The sequence below is a fragment of the Euleptes europaea genome, chromosome 11, assembly GCF_029931775.1.
Source record: "Euleptes europaea isolate rEulEur1 chromosome 11, rEulEur1.hap1, whole genome shotgun sequence".
NCBI classification, from domain to species: Eukaryota; Metazoa; Chordata; class Lepidosauria; order Squamata; family Sphaerodactylidae; genus Euleptes; species Euleptes europaea.
In genome coordinates, this window is record NC_079322.1 from 5,854,517 (window position 1) to 5,880,758 (window position 26,242).

Genomic DNA, 26,242 nt, shown 5'->3' on the forward strand with positions numbered 1-26,242 from the left:
ATGTCGGGGCGTCGCGGCCGCTGGGGCTCCTGCCCGTGGGGGCCGCTGCCCGCCCTGGCCGCCGCCCTGCTGCTCCTGCCTGGACGGGCCCAGCCGCCCGGTAAGGCCCGACCACGACCCCCCCTCACCGCCGAGGCCGCCAGGCAGGCGCGCCCCACCCCCACGCGCGCCCCGGCGCCGGGCGGTTGAGCTCTGAGGGGGGAAACCGCCCCACCCATCCCCCACCGCCTCGAATGCCCGGCTGTGGCGGTTGGCGGCGGAGAAGCGGGGGGGGGGTTTGTAGGCCGACTTTCTCTGCCGCGTGAGGCAGAATCAAAGCGGCTCGCGACCGCCTTCCCCGCCCCACCGCAGGTACCCTGTGAGGTCGGTGGGGCGCAGCCCCACCGACCTCACAGGGTGCCTGCGGTGGGGAGGGGAAGGCGGCCGCGAGCCGCCTTGATTCTGCCTCACGCGGCAGAGAAAGGGGGTTCCCGCACTTTGTATTCCCAGCGACCTATTAAGAGTTTGAAAACGTTGTAAAAAACAACAACATCGCTTTAAAAGGGTTTTCGGATACCCCGGCTTATAAAAGGCGGGAAGACGCCTTCGCAGCTCAAGGGGCCAAACAAAGGGCGAACAGTATTTTTTTTTACAACGCTTCCAAACTCTTAATAGGTTCTCGTAGGTTGTCCGGGCTGCGTGACCGCGGCCTTGGGGTTTTCTTTCCTGACGTTTCGCCAGCAGCTGTGGCAGGCCTCTTCAGAGGAGGAACACTGAAGGACAGGGTCTCTCAGCGTCAAGGGTGTAGGAAGAGTAATATATAGTCAGATTACTTTTTTGCAGGACAATGACTCCGCTCAAACCCAACCCCTTTCTGACGATATATTACTCTTCCTACACACTTGACACTGAGAGACACTGTCCTTCAGGGTTGCTCCTCTGAAGATGCCTGCCACAGCTGCTGGCGAAACATCAGGAAAGAAAATACCAAGACCACGGTCACACAGCCCGGATAACCCACAAGAACCGATGAACTCTGACCGTGAGAGCCTTCGACAAAACTCTTAATACATCGCTGGGAATACATAGGGGGTTCCCGCACTCGTATTCCCAGCGACGTATTAAGAGTTTGAAAATGTTATGAACAATATTGTCCGCCCTTTCTGTGTATTCCCACCGATGTATTAAGAGTTTGAAAACGTTGTAAAAGATACTGTTCGCCCTTTGTTTGGCCCCTTGAGCTGTGAAGACGTCTTCTAACCATTTATAAGCCGTGGTATCCGAAAACCCTTTTAAAGCAGTGTTTTTTACAACGTTTTCAAACTCTTAATACGTCGCTGGGAATATAAAGTGCAGTAACCCCCATAGAAAGTGCGAACGGTATTTTTTATAACATTTTCAAACTCTTAATACATCGCTGGGAATACAAGTGCAGTAACCCCCCTAGTCGGCCTATACAAACCCGCTCTTCTTCGCCTTCTCCCTGCCTGCCTGCCTGCCTGCCTGCTGGTCTCACATCAGTCTCTTATAACAAAGGGGGTGGGGGGAATAATTGCTGCTGCATTGCCCCAAGCCCCCTGCATGGGAGAAGCACCCCCGTCCCCCTCCATTCTCAAAAGGACCTCCCATGAGGAATGCACCCCCACCACCACCCCAGGCGCTTCTGGGGCAGGCAAGCCGGGCCACGGACGTGCTGGTGCCAGACCTCCCCTGGGTCAGACCTCGTTGCCGGGTCGAGGGTTGACTTGAGCTCTCTTTCCACACACCCCAGACCCAGTAGATTTGTCACGGCGACAGCCCTGGGAGCTGAGAATCGACCAGGCCTGGCTGCAAGTTCACAATACGTTGCCTGGTGAGAACCTGACCATCTCTTGGCTCTCAGACTACTGCTACAAGGTAATGAGGACTCAGCTGCGTGTGGGTCTGTCTTCTAAAATACTACCCTAAGAAAGGGACAATTAGAATTAAGTTGCGTAAATTGCATGTGGCTGCGTGCTTCTTAGAAACTGGTATTTTTCTAGGTTTGGTCACTGGGGAAGGAAGATGGAGGTTTTGGACCGTGGGACAATAGAGGGGCCTCCAGGAACATTCTGAGATGGGACTGCAGTCAGTTGAGGGCAAGGGGATGCTTTGCCTTCTAGAATTTCTTCTGAAGAAGCCATCCCTCATAGCCTCTTAATTTTGTAGTTATGATGGTAGAGCTGTTAAAGTATCTTTCAAGTGCCCACTGCCTGCTAAAAGTAGGAGGGGCTGTGGCTCAGTGGTAGAGCATCTACATGCCATGCAGAATGTCAAAGGTTCATTCCTCAACATCTTCAGGTAAAAGGGTCAGGTATGAGGTGATGGGAAAGACCTCTGCCTGAGACCCTGGAGAGCGGCTGCCAGTTTGAGTAGACAGTACTGACTCTGATGGTCTGATTCGGTATAAGGCAACTCCAGGTGTTTCTTGCCTGGGATTCAGAAATGGAACTTTTTAATAGGCCCTTTCCCCACTTGCATAGGTTGGAGGCACAGCCGTCCCTATAGCTGGCCTCCTTGGTCCTTGTGAATGTTTTCACAGGCAAAATGGTGGTGTATGAAGAGAAGCCTTAGCATATCCAAATGCAGTCTCCCAAGGCTGGCCCCTGTGGAGAATTGGGGGTGAGTGGGTTGTTAACATTCAGGAGCTATGCAGATGATGTCGCATTGACTTCTCTCCAGGCAATCAGATCCCAAATAGATCAATTTAAAACATTGCCACTATCTTGCCATCAAGATACAGAGGAAAGATGGGGTATTATTACTGCACGAGTTTCTCTTCACATTTATCTTAGCTACATCTCTAACTGGGGTTTGCATCACTTGCCCAGAACCGCAACCAATTTGGGGGAATTAAGTTCAGTGTCAGGGGAAACCTCTTCCTGCTTCCATGGCCTGGCTAGCTTGGAAGACTGATGCACTTGCCAGTTCGGGGGAGCAGAACGTGTGGTTTTGGGATCTTTACCTGGCTGTTGGCCCTGCGAGCTCAAAGTGCTTCTGATAGGCTACCAGCAACCATGAAATGTGTGTGTAAAGGGCCTTCAAGTCGCAGCCGACTTATGGCGACCCCTTTTGGGGTTTTCATGGTAAGAGACTAACAGAGGTGGTTTGCCAGTGCCTTCCTCTGCACAGCAACCCTGGTATTCTTTGGTGGTCTCCCATCCAAATACTAACCAGGGCTGACCCTGCTTAGCTTCTGAGATCTGACGAGATCAGGCTAGCCTGGGCCATCCAGGTCAGGGCAACCATGAAATAACCAGATCTTTTCCAAAACAAGGTTTAGAATTTATTGAGGGAAATAGAGGGGTACAGGAATTGAAAAGGTATTCAAGCATAAGAACAGTGACACTGTTGTGTTCAGAAAGATGTGTGTATGAGGAGGGAATTGAGAAGAGAGAAAGCCCACCAGGAGGAGTGGGCTTTAAGGGGCTGTTAAAGAAGGGGGAAAGAATAAACAATCTGAGTCCAGAAGAGATGGATGGAGAACATTGTCCATTTCAGTGATCCAGAAAATGAAGGCAGGAGACTTGGGCAGAGCTTCCAAAGGTCCTGGGAGATAGAAGGTAGGGCAACAGAGGGACATCAAGTCTCCGAGTTGACTCTGAGGGGAGACCTGTGAAGAGTGCGTTAAGGGGTAGAACGTTTCCTCACAGGCTGTGTACTTCAAGTAACTGTTTCAGTGTTTCTGCCAAAATAACTGGGCAAAATATGCTTGACTCAGAGGCTACAATCATGCTGTGTTCTGTTGTTGTTTTTTAACAGAAATAATTTCATATTTATTTGTATTTTATATATTCTGTATATTTCTGAGCCTGATAGGGGCCCTGGTTTGTTCATCTTGGGTTGGTGTGATTTGATTTTGATCGTGAGAATTTGTACGAGATGTCTTTTGAACTATGCCTATTAAAGGTTAATGACTGTGTTATGACTGTGACTGTGTTAAAACAGAAATAATTTAACACGATTGCATTTTCCCAGTTAAGAAAAACAATTAAGTTCTGCATTAGGAAGACTTTCTGAATATGTTTCAGAAAAAGAAGGCTACAATTGTGGATCACTTAATGATTCAGGCCCTGGGTCTAAAATTTTCCGCATCTTGTTCCTCTCAAATCAGAGAGGTTAAAAGCTGAAATGTTCTTAATGGGGGATGTTTGTCTCAGTCCTGGCCCCATCAGGTGTTCACTGCAGCCACTAAGAACCGATAGCTTACCACTCTAAGTTTTAGGGAACTGCTGAACAATTTTAACCCGCAATTATTTTTTTATTTTTTTTTAAAAAAAGAGAGCACCTGTGTTTGCTTTTGACCTCCCAATGCTTCTGCTCTCTTTGAAGTGGGGGGGGGGCTGCTCTGTTTCTTGCTGATCCGTACTTGGTCTTCCTTGCCTCCTAGTGCTTGTTCCAGGAGCTGGGGCCTGTCCCATTTGAAGAGCCTGGTGTTGCAGTGGATTCTCAGCATCCAGTGAATCTGATGGTCAATAGCACTATGAAAGGCAAAGAGCCTTGTAGGTGGGTACCTTATCCTTATTTTAATATCATATGCCCAGAAGTAACTCACTGGACAGTTGCTGTCATGGGTGATGTCCCTAAGGCTGTACTACAGTTATATCTGTTAGTGATGCTACAGATTTATAAGACAGCCATGGAAGGACTGTACCCCGCACTGGTGAGGCCGCACCTGGAGTACTGTGTGCAGTTCTGGAGGCCTCACTTCAAAAAGGATATGGACAGAATGGAGCAGGTGCAGAGGAGAGCGACGGGGATGATCAGGGGCCTGGAGACCAAGCCCTACGAGGAATGGCCGAGGGAGTTGGGAATGTTCAGTCTGAAGAAGTGGAGGTTGAGGGGGGACACGATCGCTCTCTTGACGTATTTGAAGGGCTGTCACTTAGAGGAGGGCAGGGAGCTGTTCCATTTGGCAGCAAAGGATAGGACTCATAATAATGGGTTTAAATTGTGGGCAGAAAGGTACTGACTGGATATTAGGGGGGTAAATATACAGTAAGAGTTGTTCAGCAGTGGAATCAGCTATCTAGGAAGGTGGTGAGCTCCCCCTCACTGGCAGTCTTTAAGCAGAGGCTGGACAAACACTTGTCAGGGTTACTCTAGACTGATCCTGCATTAAGCAGGGGATTGGACTGGATGGCCTGTATGGCCCCTTCCAGTTCTATGATTCTGTGACTGAATTATGTTAGATATTAGTATTGTTCAAAGATGGTGCTGCTATATGAGCATTACTTCAAGCTAGCCAACAATGGCTGTTTTTTAACAGATGTGAAGTAAGTGAAATGGCATTATCACAAAACCAGTTGTTATGCAAGGAAGTGGGGGGAAGGTGCCTTTCCTTGCTGGGTTCCTTGTAAAGCACCCTGATAACCAGCTGCCATGACTAAGGTACATCCTGAGAACACCTAGACCAGGGAGTTCCAAACATTTACAGGCTGCCGCCCCTTTGGTTCCATAAACTCATCCCCAGTGCCCCCCACCCTATCAAAAGCATTATTCAGAATAGAGGTTTGCACAGCTTATCTTTCTTTATGTCTTTTGATTGCATTAAATGGTGAAAGTGACACATCAATACCAGAATATATGTTTGCCTATTAGATACTGGTTCTCAAATCATTTTTTTAAGGTTAGTTGGGTTGTATCCTAAAACATTTGGGGTTACGATGAAAAATATGGGTAATTGAGGAGAAATTTAGGGTAATAATAAATTCTGGCAATCAGATTACAAATTATGCTGTGTTCATATAGGGGGGAAATTTTGTATATTTTTGGAAAATCAGTGTACAAAATTGGTATACATATTTAAAAGTTTTATAAAATTCATTCACCCATAGAATAATGCTTGACTGAGAATATGTGCTTCTATGCCTGAAAATATATATAAACAACTATTGATGGATACTGGATAATACATTGAAATGTTTGACAGAAGTAAATGGTATACATGAAAGGTCCTGGATGACCCCCCCCAAAAAAAAAAATTAAGGGAAACTAATGGCTTCAAGGAATAAAGGAAATGGTCTTAATTTGTTGTCTCCTTTTAATACTTCTATTTTTTTTCTTTCATTTTATTACTGGAATTCTGAATAAAGACAATGTGTTATATTTTCTTTCTCTAAAAAATATTTTTGGTGAAAATGTATCCAGATTTCCTCCTTATATTTATATTTATTTATCATAATCTTTCCTCTTATTACTGGAATTTTTATACTCTAAATTTTCCCTGAATTACCCAATTTTTTACTTCAACCCCCTATTTTTTCCAAACTCCCCAACTGTTTTCCTTTTTGAAAACAGCCTTTGAGAAATTTTAAAACCTCATATAACCTAGAAATATTAATATTGGGCAGGCTGCGACTTGATAATCAACTGGTTCAGTAACCGAAAACACAGAAAATAAATGCCACACTCAGTACTACACTCCAGAAGGTTTTTTAGCCGTCTGCTGGCTATAGAGCAGGGGTGGGGAGGTGGTTGTGAATTTCCTGCTGTGTTCAGGGGGTAGGTCTTGATGACCCTGGAGGTCCCTTCCAACTCTGTGTTTCTATGATACTATTATGTTAAGGACTTAGTGAAAAATGACAGAGATAAAAACACACAGAGAGATTACAGTTTCTCAGAACGTGGTATACTGTTTTGATTAGAGCTTTGGTGGCGTATTTACTAAAGATTCCGATAGTTTCCACCAGCTTTCAGCACTATGCACATTGCCGTTTGTCAGCATAGTGCCAAAGCCTGATCAATTGTAAATAAGTGAACAATGCAGTCAAAGGGGCCCACCACCAGCACCCCCTGCTGCCCCCTTGCCTCATAGCAGCCCCTAGGTAATCCCACTCCCCCCTAGGGCGTGTACGTTGGGAACTGCTGATGTAGGCTGACCCCCCTCCCCCCGAGAAGGTACCCTTCTAGCACAAAAGTAGACCAACAACAAAGCAACAGGGTAGAAACCCCGGAAAATGCCTTATAATAAACTGTTATAAACTTAGGGGAGATATTAAGAGAAATAGCCCAGAGAAATAGATTGTATTAAATGAAGCAAAAAGGTGTATTATAAAAGATTGGGTGGGGAAGAAAAATGGTGGTTGGATTCAAAAAGGGCTGTGAAGAGGGCAAAACAAAAAATACAGGGAAAAGGGGCACAATAACACAGCACACAGCCTTTCAAATAAAAAGCAATACAATTGATCTAACTCAGCTAAGTATGTGTTACCTAGGTAGCAGGTTTGGCAGAGCACATGCAGAGTTCCTTGTAATAACAAGATGTTGGAGGATTCTTTAACCCCTATCTAGCTTCCTGTGGACCAGAGTTTCCGCTGAAGACTGAAAACAAGGGAAAATCCCAAATAGCCAGATATTTATGGTCATTGGAATCTGACCTAAGCCAGCCCCTCTCTAAGAGTGACGAGATGATTTAGCCAGACCCATGCAAAGCCCCGTCTCTGACATCAGAGGCCCCTGTTACCGGTCAGAGAATCTGGAGGGGTGAAGGTAGTGCTGGAGAAATTAAATGGGGATATAAATAGTATAAGAGACAGGTTGAAAAGAAGGTGTTTAGAAAACAAAGATAGTAGGGAGGAGAAAGAAGAGAGATATAATTTGCTTGTTGTATTGTAAACAGGTATGATCATGAGGAAAAGTGGAAGAAAAACATGCTTTAGTTTCACTTCCTTTCTCAATAATCCCCAGCATGCAGTTTGCCATTTTCACTTCTGCATACTGAATTGACATTTTCATTGCGTTATCCACTACCATCCCAAGAGCTCTTTCAATTCCAGTCTTGGCCATCAGTATATATTTGAGGTTAGGATCTTTTGTTCCAATGTGCATCACTTTACATTTGCCTACACTGAACTTTATTTTTTTACATTTTGCCCCCTCGCCCATTTTAGAGAGATCTTCCTGGAGCTCTTCTCAGTCCATCTTGGTTTTGACTGTCCTGAACAATTTGGTATCATCAGTGAACATGGCTTCTACACCCACAATTTCAAATAATTGATATTGGCACCAGTCCCAATATCAATCTTGCAATACCCTGCTCCTCACTTCCTCCCGTTGTGAGAACGGTCCACGTATTCCCACTCTCTGCTTCCGGCCATTTAACCAGTTGGCTCCATAAGCCTCTGGGGGCAAATTTTCACAATCCGTCCCATGCCCTTGCCTGGGGTGGGGATGTGAGCTGGTGTGTGTGCTAGCCAGAGACAACTGTTCCTTCAGCATGTCATTACCTGACCATGACAAGGATCTCAATTCTGTCCTCCTCATGAGATCGCCAAGAAACTGCTCGGCACAGAAGAAAAAATCTTGCACGTGCCCTTTCTTACATCTTGGGCCCACTCGAATCATCCCACGGTCACCATGTTGCCCATGATGAGTTCTTGCGCATTGCCAATTTTCAAGTTCTCATTTTAAATAACTTTTTGAGTATTCTTCCCTTTTCTCTTTCCAGGGTAAACTATCATTTTGGAGAATTTGGAAACTATTCTTTAATAGTCAGGAGTGACCATAGCAGCCAGAACATTTTGTGCGACATTGTTATCAATCAAAAACCTGTCAACAGCTACCTCCGTAAGTTACTTTATTTATGTAGGCGTTCATACCCTGCTTTCCCCCACATCTAGAGACTGAAAGCAGCTTACAAAAGAATGCAGAACTACGTCTCGGACAAGAACGTATGCAGTACGACAGTCCAGCATTGTTGCTGGGTGCTGGTTTCAGTAGTCCGGCTCACTCAGGGTTACAGGTGAGAAACCCCAGGCTAAGAGACTATCAGGAGCTCCTGGGATTGGCACATTTGGCCAAATGCCTGGAACAGAGGACGTACAGAAGCTCAGCCCGGGTCAGACAGCAAAGAGAAGAGGTGGAGAGAACGTCTGTTTGAACCTTTCCCTCTTTAGCCAGTTTTTCACTCAATTCTTTCCACCTCCAGGAGTAATCATTGTATAATTCATCTGACTTCCCCTCTCCGCCTCCTGATGTTGTTTTTCTTGTTGTTTTTAAATGGGGAAAGATTCATGAAACTGCTCGTCACAGCCTGCTTTCCTGCACCATCCCTTTGGACAGCAAGGCCTCGATTGCCTTGGTCAGCCTTTTGCTTCTGGGCCCAATGCAACGTGCCAGCTTTGACCGTTAAAACCTTGGCTGACGTGGGATTGGGATATCTGAAGGACCGCTGCCTAGTGATTTCCACCCTGTGACATCTTTCATTGGTAGCGGAGATGATTCTGATCACTTTCAGAAGCAGGGCTTCATTTGGGGAACTCAAACTCTGGAACACCCCTCCCCCCCAGGCACTTGCCTGGTACAAGCCTTATACGCTTGCCAGGTAAAGATGCTTTACCTGGACTTCCTGTTAAGTGTGGTTTATTTTAACTGTTTTCCTCTCTATATAATATATATCCACTCTCTGCTCCACTATCTACATTGCTTTATTTGCCCTTGCTCATGTTACAATTTAGCTGCTATCTTCCTGTGCTTTTATTTAGGTTGTGAGGTGTTTCTGTCTTCCAAGCTAATTTGAATGGGTAGTATTATCCTGTGCATTTGGGTGGAGTCTGAGTGCTTTTGTACCTGTTTTTTTTACTATATCCTGTAGCCTCCTGGCTGAGTGTCCAGGTGGATATAACAGTCATTCGAATGTCACTGCTGAATTCTGCACCAGTCAGGAGGTATCCTTGCAAGGGTCACCCTTCTTCTTTCTGTAGAAAGGGCTATTCACGTTTTCCTGCTTCTCCTTGGAGATGGATCTCAATTCTGTGCCTGGCCTGCCTGCAGCAGGGATGCCCTCTCAGCCCTGCTCAGTTTCTTCTTCTTGGGCCCTCCCCTGCCACTCTTCCCCTGATCTGTCCTCCAACATTAGCTCACTTGGAGCCAGAGCTGGGCAGGGAACGGGGCTTTAAAAGGATGTTTCCAGCCCCCTTCCTGTGGGTGGTGTGTGCTGCCTCTCTGTCACGGTCCCGCTGCAGGGTGCTCAGGTGTGGTGCAAGTAGGGGCACCTCTGCACCCCTCCCCAAATCAATCTGGGTGGAGCCTCTCTCTCTTCAGACCTGCGTGCCTGGATGAAGAAGGCAGTGGGTCAGGACATTCAGACTGGCTTAGGCCAGTGGGGGTGGAGAAAGAAGCAGCTAGAAAGAAGAAGCCCTTCCCCCCTCTCCATCCAGTCCAGTTAGGGCCAGAGAAGGGAAGGTTCCTGCCACAAGCCAAATGAGAAGCTGCTTGGGATTGGCCTGACACCACCAGCACTGCTATAGGGTGGGGCTAAGTTAACTGGCCCGCATCAACTGGAAGTGGCTGTGGACTCTTGAGGGCCGGATGCTGAGCTCCCTGGCTCCTCTGCTGCCCAAGCCTGCAGGGTGGCTCTGTAGCTCCAGTCACAGGCCACGTTGGCGGGGTTCATCCCTGCCTTGGATGAGATTGTTTGGGGAATACGGGCTGCTCCCAGGGCCAGGAAGAATATTTTGAGCACTTGGGGAAAAGAACCCCTCCTTGCCTAACTCAACTATCAGCTGGATTCATGAAAAGACCTTTCAGGAGGTGCCCCCAGGCCTGTCCTGATCAGGGAGGCCAGCTCTCTTCAAAGACAGTGGAAGTTCTCCAAAGACCAGGGGACAAAAAGATTTTTGGCCTTGGGTGTAAGGCACCTAAGGTCCCTATCGGGCCAGGAGAAAAATGTCCTCTCTCTTTAACAGAGGTTTAATGTATTGAAATGAGCAATTAATCTCTGGATCCTTGTACAATTAGTTACTGTGAAAAAGAAACCAGTTTCCTATTTATTTGTCTTGATAGTATACCTTATGGCCTCTATTTTCCTCTGTGTTTTTATTTACATTTTGTTTTCCGCCCTGGGACTTCAGGCTAAGGTACGTTAACGCAAAAGATGGGCTTCAGTTGTCAAGTTTCATACTGGCAAATAGAGACATTCATTTTGTCGTTGGCAGTAACTAGACCTCTTATTTTCTTTTGCACAGCTATTTTCTTTGCATTTCTCATCTATATGGGCATCTTCGCTATACTGGCCTTGGGACAGTTTTGTATAAAGTAAGTAGATCTCTTAGTGAAAACTTTTTAAGTACAAGTCAAGTCACTGCCTTCTGCATGTTTTTGTCCTGTTAATGCTTTTCTTTTGCACATCCTGTATCTGGAACTTCAGCGTATGCCCTGTATTGCCTAGCCTAGAATATTGAATGGTTTGCAAAAGGTGTTTTCTTGCTTTCTGTCTCTTATTATGTTCTAAGGAACATAATTTTCTTTATTACTCTTCAACAGCATCGAACCAGTCAGGAATTGGCTTTACAATAAGATGAATCCAAGAGAAACAGATCGTCTTATTAATTCAGTAAGCTCAGTATGAATTGTCTTCTCTAACACTTTCTTCTCCCCCTTCCCATGTTAACAATTTCAAAAATATACCAAGAGGTCATGTAAGTTCAGGCAGTTTGATAATTGGATTTTTGTGTAGTGCTAGCTAGTTTACAGTGCAATCCTGAACAGAGTTATACTCTTCTAGGCCCATTGACTTCATTGGGGCTAGAATGGTGTAAATCTTTTTAAGGTAGCCCTGTTCAGGTGAGTTCATACATGGATTGGGATCACGTGACAAGCACAACGTCGGTTAATGACTTCCCTTTGTGGAATTACTGACTTCAAAGAGCGATGCACAGAACTTGCGTATCACCTACCAGCATCTCAAGTGTACTTCTGTATTTACTCAAAAGGAAGATTGGGGTTTCCCCCTTGGGTGTGCTCCCAAGAAAAAGGAGGCCATCTTACATTTGCATACAATTTGCAAGTAGGTACAGTTTTTTAAATTAATGTGAATAACATTTTTAGGAGGGGGGTCATCCTACGTTCAGTCTAGATGCGCAGGTTTAATGAAGACATGAAATTAAGCCTCTTCCCGTTTCACCTCTTACAGCTCGAGGGTGGCAGTAAATACATAGTGGGAAGGGAAACTGCTTTTTTATATTTGAAAGGCCCTTCTTTAAAATGATTTCTGGGATCAAATTGTGGTTAGGAGGGCCTGTTGAGAGCCTCTTGGCCAAAGCCCCCCTCCCAATATACAGCCAGCTCTACAGAAAAAAATATGAAAAATGAAGACATCCCATAAAGGAACATGCTGCAGTAGAACATAGTAGTGAGGGCTTCACTTGCTAATCTCCCTTTGGTTTTGAATCTGGCAGCTGTATTGATTTAGTACATTAGCTGGATAAATGGTTTTCACTTGCTCAATTCCCCATTGGTAAACACGGGAATCCTAGTAGGGCACACGGGTGCAGCACGTGACTGATGAACTCATGGAATGCTGAGAGGGCATGAAAGGGTCTCCCTTCCAAGCTGTGAAGTCCTGGACCCAGGTCTCCCGTTGAATTTGGTAAGACAATGGGAAAAATAAGATGGTGTACAAATGAATTTTCTGAATGGGCAGAACTTTATTCAGACCCATGAACAACATTGCTACTTTTACCCTTTTTTCTTTGTTTTTAAGGAGTTTGGCTCCCCAAGACGGACAGATTCCGTTAGCAGTGATTTGCCACCGGGGGTGTGGAGCACTGGGACAGCCATACCGAGACTTCGTTCCCTGGATACGTTCAGAGGGTAACTTGCAGCTGTTGAGAATTTCTTCCTGTGTGTTTTAAATGTTTGAAAGTAAATTAGTAATGGCCAGAGTCACTACTCTTAACCATTTTCTGTGCTTATAGAGCCCTGGAGAGGAAGATGCACTTGGGTCGGATGGCTCTGCGCTCTGCCGGGGGCCCTGAGGCCACATTCCAGGCCATTGCCTGTAAGGCTGAGCCCACCCTGCAGAACCTCGGGAGAGAAACTGGCTCACCCTAGCAGGGTCTGGCCTGGAATGTGGCCCCAGGGCCCCCGTCACGACAGAGCCTGGGCCCGGAGTCCCAGCAGGGCCCTAAAGGGCCTGAAGCTGGTCTGTGGCTCTTGCCTACCAGTAAAGTCTGAGCCTGGGGCTGGTTATGGGTGTTCTGCCCATTATTTAGAGCATGCCCCCTGCAGCTGCTTGGCATCTGCCCAGACCTCCCCACTGACAACCATGGCTCTTTGAGGTTGCCAGGCAGCTGCGTAGCCGAACAGCTGGGACCCGCGCCCTCCTTAGCTGCTCCTGTCTCCCAGCCAGGATGCCCGGGATTATAACGTCTGAATTGGGAATCATGCCAGGGGGCAGATGCGGGATCTGATATTGCTGATCTGATAGCTGACATCGGGCCATCAGTATCCAGCTGCAGGCCCCAAAGGGAGAGGCCAGGGAACATCGCGGCCAGACTATAGCACTCGAAAGTTTTCTGTGCTGCCCTGCCATTTCAGAATTAGGTTGTGGCAAGATTTTTGGCCTTGAACAGAATTTAACGATGATTCTATGATTCTAAATTCTCCCCATGCAGTGTGAATTGGCAAAAGCCACAGGGGACAAGGAGGAGGCGTTGCTGGCTTGGTCACCTGCTTGGTTGTGCTCCAACCTTTACTGGTTGCGCTGGCGACATGGTGGTTTTAAAATGGAGTGGGACTACAAAGAGAAAACAAGACTAGGAAATGCTTGTTTAAAGGGCCAGTTACATTAAAAAGGTGGAGGACATTAATAAGGGGAGGGGCCATGGCTCAGTGGTAGAGCATCTGCTTGGCATGCGGAAGGTCCCAGGTTCAATCCCCGGCATTTCCAGTTAAAGGGACTAGGCAAGTAGGTGATGTGGAAGACCTCAGCCTGAGACCCTGGAGAGCCGCTGCCGGTCTGAGTAGACAATACTGACCTTGATGGACCCAGGGTCTGATTCAATAGAAGGCAGTTTCATGTGTTCATGTGACATTAGCTTGTAAATGTCTTCTTGGTCTTCTTCTTTTGCTTTAAACTACTTTCAGTATGCAACACAAAACTGCATGGCTCACAGATCAGTTTTTAAAAAGTAAATGCCGGGATCACAAAGGGGCAGTGAGATCAGGAAATTTTAAAAAGAGCTATTTATTTATTTACTTCATTTATAAGCCACTTTTCTTCCCATGTTCTCCTCCCCTCCACTCTAGCACTTTAACTACCACACCACACTGACTTTCTCAGTACTGCTCAGGGACAGGGAAAACAGCGACTTACTTAGGATATTGTTGTGTGGGAATCTTTAATGTCCCGATAGTGCCATAATCCCTCTGCCAGGGGATTGCAGAAAAACCGTGCCTCAGCATTGCAAAAGACCCTCACGTGGGAGCAACCTCCGTTCCAGGCAGGGTCGTGTTTTCTTGCCTGTATCTGCCCCTTGAGCTCCTCCCACCTGGCTGTCGCTGGAGCATCCTTCCAGGTGCCCTTCTGGGGAGAGGGAGTGGGGTTGCACCGTCATGCGTCAGTCCCAGCCTGCCTGGGTGTGTGGGGAGATGTGCAGACTCCTGTGCATGGGTGTGCATGTCTACACCTCTCTGTGCAGTTGGGAATCCTTAGCGTGTGCACAACCTCTTAACAACCACATATGGGTTGGGGGGTGGAGACTGCTCCGCTCCCCCCATTAAATTTGCCGACAATACAAGGCAAAAGCCCCTCCTGTGACGTCCAGATTCTCCTCTTTTGCTGCTGCTTTTTCTTCCTCAAACCCAGTTCTAGCAACTGTCTCTGCTATTCTGAGTTGTTTTTCAGGAATCTCTTTCCCCTGCATGTAGGAGCTAAAAATCCCCCCTTCCACTTCCTTCGTGGGCTGCCTTAAAGTTGCCCAGAGCTGGTGTGAGAGGAAGCAGCAGAGCAGAGCGCGGCCAGGTGTGCGGGCTTGCCCCACCTCTCCAGCGCAGGGGGCAGCTTAGGCTGAGTGGTGCCTCGGAAGGTGCAGGATTGGTGTTTCACCAGGAGCAGCCCATGTCAACAGGAGTGTAATAAAAGGACTCGCTTTGAACGGGACAGCCATTTTCTCCTTCACTTGTCTTGCTCAGGAACACTCAATGACATTGTTTATTGGGTCTCATCTGACTGCTCAATAAACTACTTTGTTGGATTACTAAACGGCAGTTTTATTAAGGATAACTAAACAACCAGCAGGAAGCCTGCAGGAGGGTGTTAGTAAGTGATAGTGTCAGTAGTGAGACAGGCAAGAGCGACAGAGAACCTAAAAGTTGCCCAAGCACAATGGATTGCAAGACAGACAGCCTTTTGGAGCCAGTAGAGAATGGTCCCCACTCCTGGCACTGTAACCTGCCTCTCGGTCCCATTAAAGCCACAGGGTGGGAGACGCTGACATGGATTTGTGGCTAGGGGAAAGGAGTCCTGGGCCGGTGCACTTTTAAGAGGGAAGAAGGCCCTGTCTTGAATCTGGTCCCCCAATATCTGGGGCAGAACTTTTTGACGTACAGCATGATTGACTGTGGGCCGTATTCAGAAGCTCCCTCGCAGAAGCAGGAGACTTTCTGCCCATACAAGGAAGAGATAGCGATTTCCACAGACTTCACTTGCGATGCTCCCCTCCCCCCCGCACCATGTCCCTCAAGGGCCACTGATCCACATAAGGCAGGAAGATCCATTCCTCAAGCAGAGCTCCTTTGTGTGTGTGGAGAGGGGGGAAGGGGGAATCTCGACCCGTTGCATCTTGGTATTTGCTGTGTGCCAGAGGAGCTGAGGACGAGACAGTGAGGCTTTTGCCCGAGATAAGCCACAGGTTGACCTAAAGAACAAGACTTCTGGGCCCTGGGAAAATGTTTGTGGCAAGAGGGCTCTTGGCCAGAGGGAGGTTCTGACCGGCTGCAGCGCCACTGACCTTCTTAGATGGGCCCTTGGCTAAACTTGGGAGCCCATGTTGTGTTCAGGGGCCCAAACAAGATGGGATGTTCTCTTTTGACACACATGTAGACTGAGTTGGTTTTTCAAGCAGCTTATCCCAAAGAGATCGTAGCATCTTGAAAGGTCAGGAGGCGCTGAATCCATTTGGCAGCTGCATTTCAAACGGTGGCGTTTGAGAATGGATTGATTGGGTATTCGCCGTGTAACACCGCCTTGCTTTTCACACCTTTACAGGTTGGCTCTTGCAATTATGGTCTTTGTGAATTACGGCGGAGGAAAGTACTGGTTCTTCAAGCATCAGAGCTGGAATGGTAAAGTGTTTTTTGTAAATCCCCACAGACAAGGCCCCAAATGCTTGGGGGTGTTTCCTGCTATGATACCATCCTGCAGGTGCCTCCCTGTTCAGCTGCTCTGGAGCCCTTCTGACAATGTCTGGCCTCTGTTCTCCAGTACCTTAGAAAACAATGAATGCAGCAGCCTAGAACCCCCAGGGTTGGTGTGTCGGGGCCTAACTGAATGTTGCATGCAAATTCAGGCAGCCAAACTCTAGCTGCCCTGCTTCGGGAAAAGCCACTACAGGCCAGGCCAGTAAGAACAGAGGAGCAAGGATAGAAAGATGGCATGGAAAGGTTTCCATCTCTCCTGTGGTCTTAATGACCCTTCCCCTGAGCTGCCCCTTCAGCGTTCCAGATGTACGTTTGGGAAGAAGCACGGCTGACCTGACATGAGCAGCTGCACTATATTTATTTTAGGGACTCTATATCCTGCCTCTCAAGAGACCTGCTCGAAGTAGCTCACAAAGTGAAATACTACAATGCAGTCATAAAAGAGTAGGCAGCTAGAGGGGTAGAAAAAAAAGAGAGAGCAGCAGCAAAAGGTTCTGGGGCTAGAAGCAGACTAAAAACAGCTGGAAAAGGAAACATCCCCAGGAAAAAAAACAATATTTTGGCCTGGCACCTAAAGGACAGTAAGGTGCATGCCACAGGCCAGGGGCCACCACTGAAAAAGCCCTGTCTCCGATTGCTACTTCCCTTACCTCTGCAGGTAGGCCACAGAGAGCAAGGCTTAGAAAGATGCTGTTCGCTGGGCAGCAGGGGAGGAGGCTGACTTTCAGCACAGAAGAAACAGCGAGGGGGGGGACTCCTCCTCCCTCCCCTCTTCTCCCCAACCTCTCCCCTCCCAAAGATGGTTTATTCGGAAAAGAAGGCTGACAGGCCTCAGTTGCGTGTGTCTGCATGCAGTGCTCAATTTTCCAGATTGGTAGCATGTTAAAAAAACAGATCTAGAAGATATTGATTAGCCAGTCCTTTATCATGAAGGTTGTGAAGAACGGGGCTTCTTCTCCCTTGAGGTTTACAGGGAACCTTTTAACCATTTTCCCCCCTTGGGAAGGAGGGAGGCTGCAGGCATGGGAAATGATTCCTGGCCTCACCTGAGTCACTCTCTTAGAAATGCAGATGGAGGTATCAGGAGACAAACTGCTTTGTGGGTCAAGCTCCCCCCCCCCCCTTCTCCAAGCAGGTATCTGAGACTTGGAGGTTTTAAAATGCTAGAAGGGGCTCCAGGAATAAAGTTTCTGGAGGTTCCAGGAAAAACCAGGTTGACCTGGTTAGTGGGTGGAGACAGAAAAGGATTAAAACTGCTGAGAGCCAGGAGGGAGAGCCTCTTTTTTGGCTGGGACACTCAGGGAAGGCAGAGCTCATCTGAGGCCTGGAGGAGGCAGCCATTTTGACCATGTGCTGGTGGCCCCAGGCGCTGATGAAGACTTCCAGGTAATGGAATCTAGATAGAGACTTACAGTACCCTAAGCTTAAGAGGCTGTCCTATATTCCAACATCTGATAGGGGATGTATGGAGAGAGGGACAGAGGAATTGTGTTTCTCCCAGTTCTTTTGGATCCCTTGCTCAATCTATTGCTGTGCTAAAAGTCTGCTTGGGAATGTTTTACTTTTAATAAATACTTTTCAGCTTTGAATGCTGACCATAGTTCTCTGTACCACATAGTCCTCCACCAGCTTGGAACACATTATTGTAAAATGGGGGGGCAGGAGGGAGGGAGGCTGGTAGTTGGCAAGCAGCTATTTCTCCACTGGCAACCCCAGGCACTATCTTGTCCCCATGGTGCCCAGAAGTGGGGTAAGGGGGAGACACCGAGGCAAGGCCTCAGGGTTTGAAAGGGACACTGGGGGAGGGATCCTGACCCCCACCCCAGTGGGCAAGTCCCACAATGGTCAGGTGGTGGCAGTAGTTACCTGAAAAGAGAAAGAGGCAACCCCCTCCAGGAGAGGTTGAGGATCCCTGGGAGAGGGCAGGAGTGGAATAGGGCCTGAGAATCTGATCAGGCCCATTCCACCACAAAGGTTAACAGCCTCCCTTTTTCTCTTTGTAGGACTAACCGTAGCAGACCTTGTCTTTCCATGGTAAGTAGTCCTGGATCTCCCATGCGTCTAACTGTTTGGTCCTGAAATTGAGAATGATCCATCTTCACTATACTTGCCGTTTTCCAACATTAACGTTAATAATTGATATTTATAAACTGCCTATGTAACTAGATACTAGGGAGGGAAGGTGGCATGGTATAGCCTGATCTCAGAAGCTAAAGCAGGGTCAGTTCTTGGAAGGGAGACCACCAAGGAACACTCTGCAGAGGAAGGGAAGGGCAAACCACCTCTGCTTCTCACTTGCCCTGGAAGTCCCTTGCCGGGGTCGCCAGAAGCCGTCTGCAATTTGACAGCACTTTACATACACAACTAGATACTGTTTGGAGAGTACTGTTGAAAAGAGAAGCCGTGCTACAGGCTTACGATGTAGAAAGACGAACTCCCTTTCCCTTTTCTTCCTGGCTTGTGCAAGCAGAGGCAGATATAAGAAGCATGAAAATGGGTGTGTTTTCAAGTACTGGCTGTTTCCACATCTGTCCTGGGTTCAATACTTTTGGGAAGCAGTTTTCCCTCTACGTCTCCATAGATTGTGGCGCATTTGTGTCCCCTCTGGCAGTTTCCCCAACTTTTCTCCAATCTTTCTCCAATCAGTTTGGGGTATGATTGCAGTCAGGTTTTTCCTCTTGCCTCCAAAATGCTGGAGTCGGCCTGTCCCACCCAGCCTTGCCATTCCGTCAGAGCAGGCTGTTTGGGAAGATCAGTATATGCCCCCTTGATTGGTTCTCCGCCTTCTTGCTTCTCTAGGTTTGTGTTCATCATGGGCACCTCCACGGCCCTTTCCTTGAGTTCCATGCTGAGGCGGGGCTGTTCTAAGGGGCAGCTGCTGCTGAAAATCCTCTGGAGAAGTTTCTTCCTGTTCCTGATTGGGGTCGTGGTTGTGAACCCAAATTACTGCCTCGGGCCTTGTAAGTTCTGAGAGATCTATTTCACTTCATGTTGTCTGAGGAGTGTCGCATCATTTCCCCACAGCTGTTCTTGGGTGACTGTGGGGTTTTTATGTCCCATTGCAAAGAAGAGTTTCGCCCTGTGCTGTGTACATGGAAACCCTAGGATTGTTGGGACTGTTACACATGTCTTTCTTCTGCTGGAAGGTTGGTAGGATGCCAGAAACAACAGGAGGGAAAATACAGCATCCCAGAACTCAGTTCAGAGGGCTGTTTGTTTAACCCTGCAGAGTTTCCAGTGTGGCGAGGCTGACTTCAGGTTCAAGAGCTGAGGAGCTGCACAGCCAACAGGCCGAGCCCTCGGCCCTCTAGAACTGTTGGCATTCTCACGGGCCATGTGGGAAACCCCCAGGTGCAGGTTCTCTGTGAATATGCAATCAAAATCTTGATTGCTTTATTTTTATCCTGTTCTCGGTGCTGCAGAACTTAAGTTTCATATACAACACTTTAAAAGTTTAATTAGTTCTTGCCTGCCTTAGTACCGGAAAAGGAATCACCCAGCTGTCTCCAAGATGCCCTCTGCCTCAGAGTGAGAAGTCTTTCTTCCCTCTGTCCCATGAGGCCCTTCCTGCTTGCCATTTGCTCAGCTTCATCTGCCACTTGGCCTTAGATATTGGTGACCAGGGACTGGAGGACATAGGAGCCCTCTGAAGTCCCTTTGGCTCAGAAGAGTCGCAAGCACAGATGCAGCTGGAGGTAGCCAGGGTCTGGCCACTGCAGCATCACGGTGAGCTTAGCATCTGTGCCAGGGCGCCCTGGAATTAAAAAAAAAGAAAATCTTGGCAATAAACTCTAGTACTCGCCTCCCCTGCGGCACTGGTGGGTAAAAGGAGGGCTCAGAGCAGCTCTCGAGCCTCACAGTGTTGCCAAAATATATTAAATCATAGATTTAAAATGTGTAGCCAGAACTAGGTGCTGGCTCTGGAACAGCCTGTTTTGCACGGCTTCAGGGTCTGTGTCTTCATGTCTCTCTGCCTGACGCAGCTCCCTTCCTTCTCTTGCAGTGGCCTGGGAGAACCTGCGGATCCCGGGGGTGCTCCAGAGACTGGGGTGCACATACCTTGTGGTTGCTGGGCTGGAGCTCCTCTTTGCCAAGCCTGGGCCTGACAGCACCGGCGTGGTGAGTGAAGGGCCTCCTCAGAGCAGCGACCCAACGCAGAAGGAACGGGCCCATCTGCCCGCCCTGCCTCAACACCCTTCTCGTCCGCCTGGGCCCAATGCAGGCGTTTCTGTTCCTAGGCTGCGTGTAGACGAGAGCTTTTCAGCCACCGCTGTATCCAGCTGCCCTTGCTGTCGAGCAGGGCAGGAGGACTCTGGTCAAATCCATTCTCTGGCTTTTGCAGGGCTCCTAGGAAAGCTGAACCAGGCGCCCATGTGCAGCACCCCTGCTGGGAAGGGGTTTGGAGTGGGTGCCTGCGGGAGAGGCCGTCCCTTGCTCTCCCCCCCCAATATGTAGAAGTATTTTATGTGAAATGTATTTATATTATAAACTCTATTACAAAAACTGACATACTGCTTTTAAATATAAAGAGACAGGTTCGTATTCCAAAGCAACTAATATCATCAAATAAATTCCCTAATAAGTCAAAAATGAACAAAAAAGTGCTGATATGATACTGAAGTCTCAGGTCCCATCCCAGCCTGTCAGTGCAACCCACAACCATCGCAGCACATCCAGCGTTCAAGCAGGAGAGCAGCTCTGATGGATCAGACCCAGAGGCCGTCGAGTCCAGCACCACAGTCAAGGCTGTGTTTCTGCTGGCCAGTAGCCCTTCGTTTGTGAAGATCGGAGAAATGCCTCGATGGCCACCGAAGGGTGGGAGGCAGCCTCTTACGGATGTTGAATCAAGAGATGCCTTGTCCCCCCGATTTTCACAAAGTGGAAAGAGTCATCATTCTCTCCCCGTCACTCCATAAAGCTTTAAGCCACCTGACTTCTCAAGACGCACAGTTCAGAATAGAATAAATATCTTAAAACACAGCGTAGGCAAGAGTGTCGCTTCAAGGTGACGGTTCATGTTGTCATCTTACCCCCCCCCCCCAATCCAGCATCCTGCCAAAAGGCAGAGGTTTTCACCAAAGAGAAAGGGGGCCGGGGACTTTTTCAAACAAACCACCCATGAAGGAAAACTGCAATTAGGGAGGCCTGTTGTGGTGACCGCCCCCCCCCCATGAGAACACCAGCACTGGCCTGCTGCAGCTGGTTCCAAAGAGTAATCATCTGTATCCCACACAACACGAGTTTAAGCCCAGAAAAATACCAGTCAGGTACAAAGCCATACTGGTCAGTGGGTGGACCTTTTAAAAAAAAAATCACTTCAAAATTATTTGATGAAGAGCAGCTTCTTGATTTTAAAGATATTGAAGTAGTACATGCTCATGTGGATCTTTATCTTTAAGAATTGTTCCAGCACAGCCTGACTCTGGTTTTTATGTTCATCAGTCTCTTAACAAAGTCAGGAAAAACATGGTCAAAACTAGTTCTGAAGATAATTTAATACTTCCTTAACACTTCCTTATCTCATTTGTACGGTAACAAGACGGTAATGGTTTTAAAGTAGGGCTCAGATTTCTAAGATGAGCTATCCAAAGGTACCATATAATACTATTCAAAACCTGTTGAAAAGATTGTAATTTTCAGAGTGAATAATAATTAAACTGTAGAAATTTAAGCCTGAAGAACAAAGATAGTTCAGATGGGTGAATATCTGCAAATATTTGGCTAGGTTTGGATGTATTCCTTACTGAGGGTCCGTGTTTTCCTTTTTCTGTTTTGACAGGAAGACGCTTTCCGGGACCTCATGCCATTCTGGCCCCAGTGGCTATTCATGATGGCACTTGAAGCAGTTTGGCTGTGCTTAACCTTCCTGCTAAACGTCCCTGGGTGTCCCAGGTGAGTTGCCCGTTAGATCCATGTTCGTGTCATTTGTTTTTTCAGTGGGTCTTTTTCCTTTTATTATTAAGCTGATAGGACCAAAGGTCTTAAGCATAAAACCAATACATAACAACAGATCAAAACAGACAAACCAGTATAACATGAAAAGACAAAAAAATTAGATCAGTAAAATAAATATACTTCATAAAATCTGTGACACATTAAAAATGATATATACAGTGGGTCTATACAATTTCTCATAAATCAAAAACGTTTTAGGGAGATCACTGTTGTCAGATATTTAGCAACAGCTCAGGTTGTTTCTTCTATAAAGGAAGACAAGGCCCTCAATTTGCAAGATCTGAGCAAGGCTGTTAAGGATAGGACATTTTGGAGGACATTGATTCAGGGTCCCCATGAGTCGGAAGCGACTTGATGGCACTTCATACACACGCAGGTTGTTTCTAGATTAAGATCTGCTACTAACAACGCTACCACCCAGGGCTCGAGAGGGAGCTGATATCTAGACAAAATAGGACTAATCCAGAGAGCTGGGGGGGTGGGGGAGACCGTTGACCACAAGAGAGCAAATCCTCATCTACACGAGTCTCTGTTGCACCAGATGCACAATCAACAGAAGCATCTTTCCCAGTACTAAGTGCCTCTGAGCTGGTGGTGCAGCTACCACTGGTGGGAAGTGGGCTGTCTTAAAATTACTAAGAATTTGCGGTTGCTCAGGCTCCACGTTCACCTGCAGCAGTGACGTTCTCCCCCCCCCCCGCCACCATGGATCATCCACCCGTGGCCGTTTGTCATGCTAGCAGGGACCCAGGACACTCAGTGGTTGCCCCCCTGCCCGCCCAGCAGGTGCCTTTGATGGTGTGCTTCCTGCTAACCCTATCTGCCAGGGATTATCCATTGTGCTTCTGTAACTTCTTTTTGTCCTTAAGACTTACTGGAAATGATAAATGTAGTGACAGAATGCCTGTAAACATATAAATGTCCACCTTGGGAAAAGTGAGCTTCTGGTTTCTGGTATGGCAGAGGGGGAGGCCAAAGGCTGAGAACCTCTGCTGTGGGCCCAGCTCCCTCAGCTGGGCTCGTTCACGCTGAGGGCTGCCCGCAACAGTTTGGTACTTGCAAGATGGGGGCATTTGACTTTTCTGGAGTCCGGCAGCTGTCTCCAGCCTTCCCCTTTTCCTTCTAGAGGATACCTTGGTCCTGGAGGCATTGGTGACTCTGGAGAATATCCCAACTGCACAGGAGGAGCAGCTGGCTACATCGACCGTTTGCTCCTAGGAGAGAAGCACATCTATCAACACCCGTCTTCTAGCGTAAGTGGCTGGATTTCCCACAGGCCGGTCAAACTACCTCAGAAATGCACATGGGGATTCTTCATCCTCCAGCTCACTGACTAATGGTGGTGGGCGGCGAAATAACTATAATTATTTGGAACTGAATACAAGGCCAGGAGGTTCCTTACTTTGCCAGGACTGACTGCTAAGATTGTTAGACTATAAGCATTTTGGCAATGGAACCATTTACTGCTTGCGTGCGTAGCAGTCCCTCATTGGAGGTCTTCAGGCAGAGGGGAGGCGCTCGTTTGGGTTTCCTGCACTGAGCTGAGCGGCTCCTTCCAGCTCACTGACGGTTTGGTAACAAGAATGCAGTTGTTTTCACCAGCTGAAGACAGGACCAGCAGGTGAAAAGTTTCACCCTTCATTTTGTTCAGAATATGAAATTCCCATAATCAGGGGCACCCAATGAAATTAACTGGCAGTAGCTCCAGGAAATTCTTCCTTACCCAACAAGTAATTAAATTGTAGCATTCACAGCCAAAGGACATTGTGGCGGCTATAAAAGGATAGCTCAGTCAGTGGCCACTAGCCACACTGGCTAAAGGGAACCTCCATATGCAGAGGCATACCCAAATGCCAGCACTAAGAGGCAGGTGAAGTTAATGTATTTGAAAAAAATTGTCATTCCTCTAAGAGACATTTGCACTGCTTGGCCTGGATCTTCTGACCAGCCTTTTCTAGTGACCTTGCTTGAGAAGCTGGCTCTTGGCTCTCGTTTGTGATTGTGACCAGGCCGGCAGGAGCCTTGAGGGAACCATTTGGCTTGGATTTCTGAGTTGTTGCCTCAGCCAGTTTCTGCTGCAGGGAAGATCCAGCAAAGCTTGAAGGAGGCTCTCCCAGTGCCTGCCGTTCTGCAATGCAGACACCTGGAGCAATGATCTTGCCAACCAAAGTTTTAGTTGTGGGGCATTCCAAGTTACCTGCCTACCCGGAGAGAAATTCAGAATAGCTTAACCAACTGGGAAGTGACAGAGTTAATGGCTTGTCCAGTTCAATTGTTCATTTATACAGTCCCCTAAATATTTGAAGTCTATGTTGCCCTGCTCTTTCACCCAAAACCCCAAAACTTATTTATTTTTGGTTCTTGTAGGTTGTCCGGGCTGTGTGACCGTGGTCTTGGTATTTTCTTTCCTGACGTTTCGCCAGCAGTTGTGGCAGGCATCTTCAGAGGAGTAACACTGAAGGACAGTGTCTCTCAGTGTCAAGTGTGTAGTAAGAGTAATATATAGTCAGAAAGGGGTTGGTTTTGAGCTCAAACCCAACCCCTTTCTGACTATATATATTACTCTTCCTACACACTTGACACGGAGAAACACTGTCCTTCAGTGTTACTCCTCTGAAGATGCCTGCCACAGCTGCTGGCGAAACGTCAGGAAAGAAAATACCAAGACCACGGTCACACAGCCCGGATAACCTACAAGAACCAATGAACTCTGACCGTGAAAGCCTTCGACACTATTATTTATTTTTATTTGCTTAGGTTATTAGGCCCGCCTTTCTCCCTTAGACTCAAGGCAGAATGCACAAAGTTTTATTTTAGTTTTCTGGGGATAAAACGTTCCAGATCTTTTATGGACTCATCTGAACCGGAGTGGGGAAAGAGGGGCTCCGGCATCAGCAGATCACAGTTCATGGGGGGGTTTAGGATCTCCGAGCGCTTCTGCAATGATGCTTACAGAGAAAATGGAGAGGCTTAATTCTGCTCACGTCCTGTCAAATGCTCAGAGCAGGGAGCAGACAAAAAATCTGATGGGAAGAAGAGAGCAGAGCTGCCAGGGAGTGGATTGTGGCTCTCCCTGCTGTGGCCCCTTCCGGTTCCTCTTTGGGTGCCACACCTCTCCCCTTTCCGCCCCCTCTAGACCTCTACAAGTGGGACGCAGGGCCAAACCAGAGATGGCCGCCACAAGGGAGGTGCCACCATTTGAAAGTAATTTAAAATGCTAAGGGGGCTAACCCTGATCAGGCCTGCAAAGTGGTGCTCTTGTCCCCCACCCCCCCCACACACACACCAAAGCGGGGGGTGGCATTTTAGCACTTGATAAGACAGGGCAAGGGTGCCTCCACTTGCCGTTCTGCAGGCCCAAACAGTATCAGCCACTCACGGCATTTTTAAATCACATTACGACAGCAGCCATGAGGTTGGCATCGCAGCCTTCCCGAGCCCAACAGCCTACTCTGATCTCAACCTGTACAGAGGGTCGCGGGCAGATGTAACATCTGAACTGAAACTGTCTCCCTTGTGCTCAGCTGCAACTGGCACTGGTCAAAGGAGCAGCAGCAGAATATTTCAAAACAGCACATTGAAAAGGGAAGACGGCAAAGGAGATTCAAGCTCCGGTAAACGTCCATAATGTACACTTACTCATTCCTAGGTGCTGTACCTGACAACAGTGCCCTTTGACCCTGAAGGAATTTTGGGGACCATCAATTCTGTCATCCTGGCCTTCTTGGGACTTCAGGTACCATCCATGTCCTCGCGATCTGCACAGGCAGAAAAGTGCCATTTCCTCCTGGGAACACGAGTCAGGTCACATTACTGTAAAAGGCGAGAACAGTCTTAGAGTGGTAGAGGTAGGGGTTCCCTTGTAGGCACTTGCTGCGGCCATAAACACTGCTTAATCTCCCTTGAGTGCCGATGGCCACTTTTATAGGGTACACAAGATTCATCTGAGCTCTGGCGGCGGGGGGGAGAGACACACCAGTAAACCCCAATGCACATCAAAGAGTGCAGAGGAAAACTGACAGTCAAAAAGGGAGGTTTGAAGGTTTTGCACAGGCATTGCCGTACTGCTTTGCACCTGTCAGCCCTTGGCCCACAGAACCAGAAATCACCACAAAGTCATATAGAGTCCAAACAGATGGTTTTTACT

The 26,242-nt window shown here is 47.7% G+C and overlaps 1 protein-coding gene across 1 annotated transcript in view; it reads left to right on the forward strand.

The window, feature by feature from the left end:
* The window catches only part of HGSNAT (heparan-alpha-glucosaminide N-acetyltransferase), a 34,827-nt gene continuing 8,585 nt past the window's right edge, over window positions 1-26,242 (forward strand). The window contains exons 1-14 of the mRNA XM_056857849.1: window positions 1-100; window positions 1,751-1,875; window positions 4,388-4,503; window positions 8,447-8,565; window positions 10,965-11,034; window positions 11,263-11,332; window positions 12,482-12,591; window positions 15,989-16,065; window positions 18,144-18,174; window positions 18,940-19,100; window positions 20,144-20,259; window positions 21,920-22,032; window positions 23,222-23,348; window positions 25,745-25,831. Of these exons, the coding sequence (XP_056713827.1) occupies window positions 1-100; window positions 1,751-1,875; window positions 4,388-4,503; window positions 8,447-8,565; window positions 10,965-11,034; window positions 11,263-11,332; window positions 12,482-12,591; window positions 15,989-16,065; window positions 18,144-18,174; window positions 18,940-19,100; window positions 20,144-20,259; window positions 21,920-22,032; window positions 23,222-23,348; window positions 25,745-25,831 (1,422 nt within the window). The remainder of the gene's footprint in view (window positions 101-1,750; window positions 1,876-4,387; window positions 4,504-8,446; window positions 8,566-10,964; window positions 11,035-11,262; window positions 11,333-12,481; window positions 12,592-15,988; window positions 16,066-18,143; window positions 18,175-18,939; window positions 19,101-20,143; window positions 20,260-21,919; window positions 22,033-23,221; window positions 23,349-25,744; window positions 25,832-26,242) is intronic.